The sequence below is a fragment of the Aspergillus nidulans genome, chromosome VII (assembly GCF_000011425.1).
Source record: "Aspergillus nidulans FGSC A4 chromosome VII".
NCBI classification, from domain to species: Eukaryota; Fungi; Ascomycota; class Eurotiomycetes; order Eurotiales; family Aspergillaceae; genus Aspergillus; species Aspergillus nidulans.
Window position 1 is genome coordinate 1366871 of NC_066263.1, and position 11350 is coordinate 1378220.

Genomic DNA, 11350 nt, shown 5'->3' on the forward strand with positions numbered 1-11350 from the left:
ACTGTGATTCAACATTCTTCTGATTGCGGCCCTTGAAACAGCCAGCTTTGACGTCTAGAGGCGATAAGCGCCAGAAAAAATGACACAAACTTCAGCTGCACCCACAACGACCCCCTCATTCTACGAGATACTCAACCTCCCATTCCCAAGCACCGGCCTCTCAAAACAGCAGCTGAAAATTGCGTATCACAAAGCGCTGCTGAAACACCACCCGGACAAAGCCGTCGCTGTTGCAAAAGAAAACCTCCCCTCATCCAATCACGGCCCCGCGCAACCACCTTCAAACCAAAAGATTACAATCGACGCCATTACAACCGCATATAAGACCCTCTCTGATCCTGTCCAGCGTGCCGAATACGATCGCGTACTCCGACTAGATAGAAACCGGGTGAATGGGGCGGGAGATAAGAACGGGAACGGTACGGTCTTTCACACAGGGCTGGAGGTTGTTGATCTGGAAGATCTGGATTGTGATGAGGGCGGTGACGAAGCTATGTGGTACATGGCGTGCAGGTGTGGTGATGAGCGAGGGTTTTCACTTTCCGAGAGCGATTTGGAGAGGGAGGCGGACTCGGGCGAGATTGTTGTTGGTTGTCGCGGCTGTAGCCTCTACACAAAGGTTCTATTTGCGGTGCAGGATGACTGAATTGGTAGAGTTCTTGATTGAGGATCGTCTAATGTTGCCTTCTCCTCTACCCAGTGGTCGTTACGAGCTGAGAATCGCTAGCCCTGGTCACTTGCTAGCCTAAGCGCAAGTATTAGCCTTGGGCTTAGGGGCGGCGGAAGGGTGACATTTCGACTGCCTCACTATTTTTCAGGAACATCGCGGTCGATTGGCCCCCAGTCTGGCTTCTACTGGATGATAGAAGGTTTGCGGTGACATTGATAAGGCTTCGCTCATGCCCCGCCATCACAACTACCATCATGCCTATTATCGCCATGGTTCCGGGACAACAAAGCGAATAACAACCATTCACCGCATGGTTTCCCCATCCCTCTGGAGGACAATACTTCGCAACCTTCGTCCCTCGGTTCTGAGCCCTCCACACCCAAAACCAACACTGGGAGTTCAATCAACATTATGGGGCATCAATGATCGACTCACGTCCGAGTTCCGAAGACGTCAAACCATCCTCTTGCAGCCACCAACCGCCCAAAGAAATCCTGGCTATATTAGGTTGACGAGTCGCTTATCCGCTATTCTTCTCGCCGGCCGGCATATGGAATGGAGGTGAAGATGTTGGCGCATGGCATACGGATACGGTTCCAGCCAGCGTTCTCGAATTCGCGGTAACGTAGATCTCGGTTATGGGGTCTTAAAAGAGGATCTTTTGGGAGTTGTTGATCAATACGCTGCTATATTCTCTTATTTACCAACTTAACAAACAATACATAGACCCGTACCTATATCTCAGTGCCCACTTTGTCACCGGTCAAAAACAGACTATACTGAGAATGGACGGTCTACATAATAGTGGCGCCCGTGATCTAAGCTCTTAAGAAGCTTCTGACGGAGATCTAATGGGTTGTGAGATATTCAGTTGAGCTCCGGTTACGGATTTTGAATCGTTGTTTGTTTCTGCTTCGCTTCCTATGTTTAACTGTCCAAGTGCAACTTAGGCAGTTATCCAGACGCTAAGACCTGATATGCCACCTTGGAAACCTGAGGCATAAATTACAAAAATGCTCGAACCTAGACCAAAAGTAGTTAGATCTAAGTGGCGCATCACGTGTCAGACCGCGGAACGGCTACCGCTTTTTTCAATCGCCCGCGCAAACTCTTCCACAATCCATACATACATATCATTCATCACGCAGCTTTCTACAGCAATGCCGTAAGTACATATTCTTTGCGGCAGACGCATGTAGGCTGGCTAGTTTACTAGACAGAGTAAGTTTGCAAGAGCAAAACAGCCGGTTTGAGGAGTCTATGACGATCCCTCAAGCTCTTGAAGAGCTTTGAGGGATTGATTACTGGGTGGGCTTCCATAGATGGTTGGAACAATCACCTTCTTTCTTAGTGCCTCCTCTTTCGCTGAAAGGGTCTGGAGGAATCTATTCATAGTATGCTCTTCGCGAGGGCTTCGTAGATGCAAGTTTGTTGGCTGTTTGGCTAGTGTCCAGTTAGCAGTAGGGAGAAAAGTCAGGTACAAAGAGCACGTCATGCCATATCGAGCTACAATATCGGGATAAGACAATGCGAATTGAATTATGAAGTTCATGTATTACCCTTGCTTTGCTCCGTGATGCAAGATGCCAAATGTGCTAGACTCGTACTCCGTAGCGGAGAATATATCAAATGCAAATATCTACAGTACAGACACCATCCGTCTCGCTGTTGGGGATGAGAGAGAAGAGAAACCAACGACTAGAAATGCAACCCCTCGTCCTTCACCCTTGCAACAGGCATCTTCGTAAAAACACTCCTACTCCACCCATCGGCATCGACGACTGTCTCTTTAACAAGGACGTACCCGCCGAGGCGCGGCATGGCAACTGCCCAAACAAGATAATAGATAGCGCCAAGCGCAAAGATTCCCAATGCAACAACGCAGTGCAGGTAATAAGGGAGCTCTTCGTAGACGCTTTGGCCGGCGGAAGGCGGGATATATGGCGCCACCACGAGGTAGATGTTTGACAGGCAAAAGAAAACTGTTACAGGGAGGGTTGCGCGGATGCCGGGAGCCCAGTTCGGGAAGTTCTTTTCTTTCGTGAGGTAAATGTAGATTAGACCGGCGGAGACGAAGACGTTTACAATGGCGAGCGGGTAGGAGATCAGGCTGTTAAATGTTAGAAAAGGCTTTTTGTGTTGTTAGGGTGGAGGCGACTTACTTGACGAGGAAGTTGTAGGCATCTCCTGGAGGCGGAGCAAGCATGATAATCACAGAGACGACCCAGTGTTCAAAGAGTCCAGCGGCAGGGGACTTAAAGGGCTTGTTGCTGGCCCAGAATTTAGAGAAGGGGAGGACGCCTTCGCGGCCGAGTTCCTGTACGATTCGGCCTTGCGAAAAGATCACAGAGAGAACGTTTCCAAATGCCGACAAAGCCACAAAGACAGACATGACGCGCTCTGCGCGGGAGCCGAACATGTTCCCGAAGAACGTCGCTGCGACGATGTTGCCTGATGCGAGGAATTGGTCTTTCGGGACTGCGGCGAAGTAGGCGATGTTGCAGAGCATATAAAGGACACCGACAGACCCAATTGCGACGGGGGCGGCAATCTTCAATGTACGCTCGGGGTTCTTGGTTTCGCTCAGGGCCTGGAGACGTTAGCTTGAGCAATGGTCGAGAGTAGGATGGGACCATACGTAATTGGCATTCGAGTAGCCGATAAACGACCAAATGACATTATACAATGCCATGACAACACCATATCCGCTTCCAGTAGTTCCCTCAAAGGCATTTTGGAAGTTGTGAGGCGTCTCAATCTTCGTGTGGCCAGCCAAAGCCACCCAGCCAGTGACAATAACGAAGATGATAATGATGAGCTTGACAATACCAAGCAGGTTCTGAAGACGGAGACCCCAGTTCAGCGCGAAGCCGTGAATCAGGAACGCAGCAGTGATGCAAGCAAGGCCAATACCTCGCTGGTTCCATCGGTCGACTTCTACCTCGGCGGCGTTGAGGATATACTGGCCGAAGACGACGCTGTTACTTGCGGCCCATCCGAGTAAAACGGCGTAGGCAGCAAACATGGCCGTGGCCAAGAACTTGGGTTTCTTGTAGACGTATTCGAGATAGTTCTTCTCACCTCCGTTCCTAGTCTGGTTAGTACAAGCCCTAACTTTGAACATTGTATGGAACAAACATACTTAGGAATGGCAGTACCCCATTCCAGGTAGACCGCAGTACCGGCGACGGCAATCAAAGTGCCAGCAACCCACATGAATAGCGATAGCCCGACACTCCCGGACAACGACAGGATCGTACTCGGGGTAGCGAAGATACCGGTTCCAATGACGCGATTGAAGATCAGGAACGATGCACTGACGACACCGATCTGGCGACGGTCTTCGGGCGTCGCCTCGAAAATGTTTCCTTCGTCTATACTTGTCAGAACAAAGAGAAGCCACCTGAATACCGGAGAGCCACATACATAGCTGGGTAACGCCATCTGCGCGGCGCGGGCCATCTTCAACGAGCTTGGTGTCTGGTGCAACCTCATTCTTGAGGACAGGCCCCGAAGTGATGTCCATTGCTGACAAACTCAGCTTCTGCGCTGGTGAAAGACAGTGAAGGCTGATTCACAAGCAGGCGCAAGTGTGGGTGTGAACGTGTGGTGATATATGCGACGACAGTGATGATGTGCTGAGGTCAAGTTTGATGCAATCGAATCACGCTCACGCTAGGACCCTGAGGTCGTATAGAAGGAAGGATAGTGGTCTCGGCGACGCCGCGATCGAGAGCGAAAAGCTAGGCGTCAGGCAGAACGAAGGTGAGAGGTGTGAATCAAGACGAAGAGAGCATGGTCGAGACTGGAGATGCCCGTGGGAAACCGACCTGTCAGCACGCGATGACAGCCTAAAAGAAGAATCGGCCGGCGGCAAAACAAAAAGAAGGAAAGATCCAAAACTCTAGAATGAATCGAGAAGGCCGCGAAGGCCCGCCGTGCCTGGGCCGTCATCTCAGCCTACTCAGGGCCAGTTGGTGATGGCGGCGACGATAGTGGAAGCGGCGAGGGAAAAAAAAACTGTTTGGGAGCTCCACCGGAACCACTCGAGCTCGAGCCTGAGTCGCGATGACACACAAAAATCGATCACGCAATTTGCGGCTTTCTGCTGTCATATCTGGATGTAACTCTACGATGCTATCATGCAATAAAAGTCATTATGCGGAAATCAAGAGTCAGGTCAAGGCCATGTAATAATGACATTCGCTCCCAGTGTGATATACCCGTATATACAACCCAACAACTCCGACCAACATGGCTCCAAATCGTCGCGTCAAATAGTGGCAATCTGTCTCCTTCCAGTGGAACGCCATTGTAGATAATCCAGAAGAATAAACCAATATCATGTCTCAAGCGCAAATCTTGTATGAGAGCCCCCGTAAATCCAGCCGGGGGTTAGCATTGTATAAATGAACTCCGGAATAATTAATGATTGAAAAAGGAAACAGTGAGAACCATGCAGAATGCAGCATGCGTCGTTCATCGAGGAGTAGCCATCCCCGTGGCAGGCGTGGCAGGCGTGGCATGTGCTAGGTTCGAGGGGATCATTTTTCCGCTCGACGGCGGAGTTTGTCGCTTGGCCAAGACAGCCAGCTTCTGTCGCAAAGTTGCCAACCGCATGCGTATCTTAGACACCACTAAGACTGAGTTAGATTGACGTCTTGGCAACATCAAAGTCCGCAAACTTACACTTCAACAAGACCTCACGCTCCTCGCCCTGCACGCCGTCCAGTGTAACCTTGTCAGTGCCCTTCCCTGACGGCTGCACTTCGTCTGTCTCCAAAACAGCCTCCAGCATCCTAATGGCAGTCACATAAGCAATCTCACAGCCAGGGAGATCTTCACTCGTGAGCTCATTGATCGCCGCCGCCCGGCTCATCTCCAACGCGCGATCGTACATCAGCTTCTCAGCCGTCACACCAGGGCTCACCATGACGTCCACCGAGGTGCCTGAACCGGCTGACTCGAGCGAGAGGTTGTTGGGGTGGGATGGATGATCTGTCGGCAGTCGTCTCTGCGCTTCAAGCAATTTGAGCCGAACAAACTCAGCCTTTTCGAGCACCTCGTTGAATCGGCTGCGGACCCATTGCACAACCTTATTGATCCGAATCGAGACGGGTTCCAGTCGACTAAAACTAGATTCACCCAGGGCTTCGGCTCGATTTTTGCGCATCCACCAGGCGCCCGCAATGTCCATCGACTTGGCAAGTAGAGACAATGCCTTGACGTAGAGTACCAAGGCCTCCTCCGAGAGGGTCACGGCGGCGTCAGGTGTAAGTTCGCCTTCCTCGAAATTAGTGCCCGGCGCATTCGGACTATTATAGCTTTGAGAGGACGGTGCTAGCGGTATAAGCTGTTTGTATTTCACCTCGGCGAAACCATATACAACGTCACTGCGGGTGGCGCACTCTTCGAGCTCTTTGACAGTCCGTGTATCCTCGTCCGGGCTGGCTTGGGCTCTAGCACCATCTCCCATGGTCAATAAACCGGCATGGCCGGTTGGATAGGCAGGGAACGGATTGTAAGCCAAAGGAGGCGATCGCCCCCCTTTGGCGATATTCAACGGCGGAGAGAATCCCACGCCGAATAATCGCCCACTTGCCATGTTGAGAGCCTTGGAAATTGCTGAGGTCGCAGACGTAGGGCTTTGGCCGTAGCGCCGCTCGTAGGAGGCATGCCGGTTGTGAGCCGAGTCCGCTCGGGACCGGCCTGATACTACCTGGACTGCTTTTCTTGGAGAATTTTGCGATGATGCCTGCGTCGTTGGAAGAGCTGGTGTTGTTTGCCTTCGAGGAAGAGCACCAGTTTGTTTACCGTGGAACCTTGGGTCATATGCCAATTGATCTGCAAAAGCATTAACTTCGACTGCGCGCTTCTCCACAACAACGTAGTCTCGCTCGAACGCGACTTCTTGTGCAGCTAGTTCACGTTCTTCCTTTAACTTGTCTACGTTTTTGTACACCGGCACGGTACCAGGGGCCTGTTGTTCTGAAGAATGGCGACCTATAAGCTCCTGACGTCCTGGAGCTGTGGCATGGGAAACTGCCTCCGGCCGCGGTGGGGCAGCAGCTGGAGGTATCTGCTTCGCGGAGGAAGGTCTGTCGCCACTCCTGGTCCTTCGCATAGGTGAAGAGCTTGTGGGCGTTTGCGGCCTGTCATTGTGAGGTACATATCGATGGGGCGGCGGATAACGGTCTTCTTTTGGTTCAGCGTCATTATTCCGGGGATAGATAGTGTCAGAAACAGATTGAGGCTCTGCAGACTCGGTAGGAATGACCTCTGGTGACGGTGGGCGATCGGGAATAGGTACATCTTCGGCTGCTAGGCCAGGTATAGGACCCGTAATAATGTCATTCTCAAAGAAATCTGCAAATGTCATTCGCACCACCGGATTGAATTTTAGAAGGCCACGGACTAGTGCCTTAATATCATCTGAGGCAGGATTCTCTTCTGGAAACTTGATTCGGTCTCTTGCAGTCTCGATCTTTCGAAGCAATTCAACATGATTTGTTGCCCTAAATGGCGGTTTTCCCACGACCATTTCGTATAGCACAGTGCCAACGGACCATAAGTCCGCCTTGGCATCATACTTCTCGTACCGTAGAATCTCAGGGGCCATATATAAAGGAGAACCACATAATGTCTCTGCGAGAGACGTGGCAGGGAGGGATCGTGCGAAACCGAAATCAGCTAACTTGAGCAATGGCAGCGTTTCTAAGCCCACCGCCGGCGTAAACGACGTTTCACTGCCTTTGAGCGGGACTATCTGTGGCTCGGCTTCTGACTGCGTTGGCGCGGGTTTTGGCGCCGGGCAGAGCAAAAGATTTTGAGGCTTGATATCGCGGTGAATAAGGTTCTTATCACGAAGGAACCTTAGGGCGCTTGCCAGCTGCTTCAGGAAATGACGGACGATCACCTCGTTTAAGGCTCCACCAGAGACGTTCGGATACTTTGATATCATATGCCGGGTATAGCTATGGTCTTTGAGACTGTCCCTTCGTTTGATGAACTGTGACAAATCGCCTAAAGCACAGTATTCCATTATCAAATGAATGTGTGAATTTGTCTCAAGACAGTCGAGCAGTGCGACGATGTGCGGGTGGAGAAGGTATTTGAGGATATCAATCTCCATCGCTAGGTTGTCTTTGAGCTTTCTGTTGAGCTTTCCCAGGTTTACCGACTTTATAGCGACAAACGTTCGTGATTTCTAGGATAACACACACGTTAACACTGACCAGTTTCTCCGTCGGAGGCAAGTGCAAGTCATCATGCAAAGAGATGGATACCAACATTGACACTCACCGTCTGAACACCACGGTATACAGTGGCAAAGCTGCCTTTTCCAATATGATCCAGTCTCGTGTACGGCCCAATTGCCACTTCGCTATAAGCCTCCTTCGAGCTCCTGGAGCTCTTTGATGGTGTCGAAGCCATGATTATGGCAGGCAGAGCCCGGCAACAAGTTCCGACAGGAGCCCAAGAACAACCCTCAGCCAACAGCTACCTCACAGACAACAACGGTAATGACGGAGAATAGAGGCCCATAGGGTAGGGTAGGTACGGCACGAGAGGGTCTGGTTGAATGGCGTCCACTATCGATGGTGACTATGATAGGAAGTAACCAAAGAGACGGAAGCGAAGACCGGGAGCAAAGGGAGCGAGAGCGAGAACAATGAAGTCACGCAAGTCGATTATGATGGATGAGCTAGAACGAAGCACGAGGACGATTTGGGGAAGTCAGGTCTTTCGAAACGGTGAAGCGAAACTGGGGAAGCTGTAGGAGAAGATGAGCTTCCAAGGTCGTCGGTGGTTATGAGGAACCAAGGAAAGTGACGGAAGGCAGAAGGTTATCAGTCGTCGAGCAGATGAGGAATATGAGTCGGAGCTGATAAGATAAAGGTAATCGACTGTTGACAGAGGGAAAGGACAAGATATGAAGACGAAAAGCTACAGGGAATGGTATAAAAATACCAGATCGGAGAGAACAGACTCGAGTGATGAGACAGAAGTGCAAGCAACTAACTTGGTTGACGATGTTGTCGCTGGGGAGAAGCGGCGAGGGCGTGACCTGCGATAACGGGCAGCAAGACGCAATCAATGGCGATGATCAGAAAGGCGGTCTAGAGGGCGGCGCTAGTCGAGGAACCTGGGGAAACAGCAGTTTGCTACGTAGATATCTACCAAAACCTGCCTAAAAAAAAAATAAAGAGAGCGTAATTATAGGCTCTGAGATGTTCTAAAGCAGCTGGGGATTTCTCGAATGTAGAAGATGAGCGGCAAATGAGTCCTTGAAGCAATCAATGATAACATATTTCGGCCTGAGGCAGACAAAATCACGTTATAGATTAGATAAGAGTCGTCAGGCTTGACATGACGATCCACCGTCCTTCCGTACAGTCCACGATACCACGATCACCTGATGGCTGCTTCTGGTTCCCGACTCCGCAATCGTACCGTTATCGCTTGCAAATCGCAATTGCATTCCAGTCAGAGTCAATCCATCATCGACTAAGGCCTCTTGAGACTCCTCATTATGGACGCTGGTGCGGACTCAATTTCCAACGTCTGATGTCTGCCCAATCATTAATGGGAGTGCGGGTGACCACCCCCTCAATGACTCACCTTAAACAAGTGCGCTTGCCACTTCACTTTTCATGGCTTCAACCCAAGATGCGATTGCGCAGTCCTGGCTTCGGCTTGTCAGTGGCCATTCCTCTAAACTGATAAGCTAGTGGGCTCATGCTCCGTTCTAAGGTCGACGAGCAAGTCAGGACTCATAACTTGGGTGCTTTGACCTCCACTGCACGCATGATGGTCCACTACTGGGGCGATCGGCAAGCGTAGCCGACTTCTTTCATCTACTCTGAGTATGTACTCTATATAGCGAGTACTCCGTAAGGGATAAGGCAGACTTAGCACAAAGAGTGCTCTGGTCTTGGAAATAGTCATCGGGGTCCTCGTGCTCTTGCTACTGTTTCTAATAGACTCAAAATTGGAATATAAATAGTAATCACCTGGACCTTGCATATGCCGGAGTCAGTCTATGGGGACCTCGATCACGGTACTTGCGCAGTAAGCCACATTTTCTGTGACGGCGGGGCCTGGGGATTCTGGATACCTTCCTATCTAAGAAGGCCCAATTCAGGTGGCACCTGGTCCATAATCCATGCGCAGGCAGTTTATTGTACCGAATTAATGAAATGTAGCAAAATACTCTCTGTCTTTCCATTGAATGAATAGTAATTGTATCATATAGCCATAACGGCTGTCTTTTCTCTTCATAACATTAGTAAACCAGCGTAGCATATCGTAGCATATCGTAACACAGCATCCATATATCATCAACATAAGTGTCAGCATCAAACAGTCATAAAAAAAAATTTCGAAATGAGAAAAAGAAATGGGGAAGGTGAAGGCAGCCATCACTGCACTCTGTCCCAGAAGCCCGCCAAGCGAGAGGGGAGCGCCGTACTCTCACTAAACCACATAATGCGGCCTGCGACTGGAACTACTGTGCCTTCTCGAGTGGCTACTCCCATGTCCCCTACGACTGCCATGGCTATGGCTTCTCCTCCTGACTGTCGTCGTCTCCTTGACAACAACTGGGCGATCATTGTTACGCCTATAAAGCCAGAGCGCAATGATCGCCGTCCAGAAGAAGAAGAGCACCTCCATAATGCCAATCGCAAAGCAGGTCTTCAGCATCCGACACGTCTTATTTAGGTCATCTGCTAGATTGTTGCCAGACTGGCGCCCGAATGCGCCAAAGGGGCCCAGGGAGACCCAAACACTGCCGCCGTCCCAATCACCGCAGTCGGCGTCGGCAATAAAGCGGAGTTGGTATACACCGGCTATGAAGGCGCCAAAGAAGAGAAGGTCGACAAAGGAAACGAACGCGGCGGAGCGTTTTGTGGTTGAATGCCGGATAAGAGTGTCGATACACCAGAAGACGGCAATCACAGAGACGATGAAGAGGACGAGAATGTATGGAGGTGTGATCATATTGGCTTTTAGGTAGCCATCAATGAAATAGGCCTGATTGCGATGGGACATGTTAGTATGGATGTCTGGTTAGTTGGCTAGAAGGGGAGGCGCACCATCATCCCAATTATGGGGATGAGGAAAACTATCTCCGTCAAGCGGTTGAAGATGAAGAAGATGCTTCCGATCATGTTGGCGGTTGACTGTTTGTTGCCTTGCCTTGGATTATAGTACAGGGCTGGTGGTATTTGAGGAGCGCTGGACGGGACAAGGGTCAAGCGTGGAAATGTGATCGCATCGCACGGATATGATAGATTTCAGTCCGAGGAGAATATGAGAATGAAGGATCGTCGCAAATGCGAGACCTCAATGCAAGGTACCTAGACACCTCAAGGCAGGGGAGAAAGGCGCTGTAGATCGATCTGCGGACAAGTCGATGCGACAACTTCGATTCGGTCACCAAGCCAACCCAGCACGCGCAGATGCACGAGGAGAGATTCAGGTCCAGGTCTCGGAGACGTAGTGATTGCGCTGCTGGATAAATAAAAATGATGGAGACGCCTGCAGGATGAGGTTATGGGCGGGCTGAAGCGAGGGGGCTGGGCGAGTGAGAATCGCTGCGGGGGTGGCTGGGAAACAAATAATCAACAGTAACAGGGCGCAACATGGATGGCACGCTTCCAGACGGTTCGCTCTAAT

The 11350-nt window shown here is 50.7% G+C and overlaps 4 protein-coding genes across 4 annotated transcripts, besides 1 other annotated feature; 1 reads left to right on the forward strand and 3 right to left on the reverse strand.

Moving 5' to 3' along the window:
- Positions 1-11350: part of a sequence feature (contig 1.26 403..389371(1)) that runs on past both edges of the window.
- On the forward strand, positions 80-646 carry ANIA_10224 (diphthamide biosynthesis protein 4; the record flags this gene model as incomplete). The annotated part of the gene is made up of 1 exon (XM_050612825.1): positions 80-646. One exon carries the CDS (start codon positions 80-82, stop codon positions 644-646), a length of 567 nt encoding a protein of 188 aa, XP_050468698.1.
- On the reverse strand, positions 2369-4196 carry ANIA_01631 (high affinity methionine permease; the record flags this gene model as incomplete). The annotated part of the gene is made up of 5 exons (XM_654143.2): positions 2369-2780; positions 2833-3260; positions 3309-3759; positions 3813-4044; positions 4097-4196. The coding sequence occupies 5 exons, from the start codon at positions 4194-4196 to the stop codon at positions 2369-2371; spliced, it is 1623 nt and encodes a 540-aa protein (XP_659235.2).
- Positions 5150-8104, reverse strand: atg1 (serine/threonine protein kinase ATG1; the record flags this gene model as incomplete). Its single annotated transcript, XM_654144.1, has 3 exons — positions 5150-5307; positions 5360-7877; positions 7973-8104. The coding sequence occupies 3 exons, from the start codon at positions 8102-8104 to the stop codon at positions 5150-5152; spliced, it is 2808 nt and encodes a 935-aa protein (XP_659236.1).
- Positions 10148-10842, reverse strand: ANIA_01633 (uncharacterized protein; the record flags this gene model as incomplete). The annotated part of the gene is made up of 2 exons (XM_654145.1): positions 10148-10705; positions 10768-10842. The coding sequence occupies 2 exons, from the start codon at positions 10840-10842 to the stop codon at positions 10148-10150; spliced, it is 633 nt and encodes a 210-aa protein (XP_659237.1).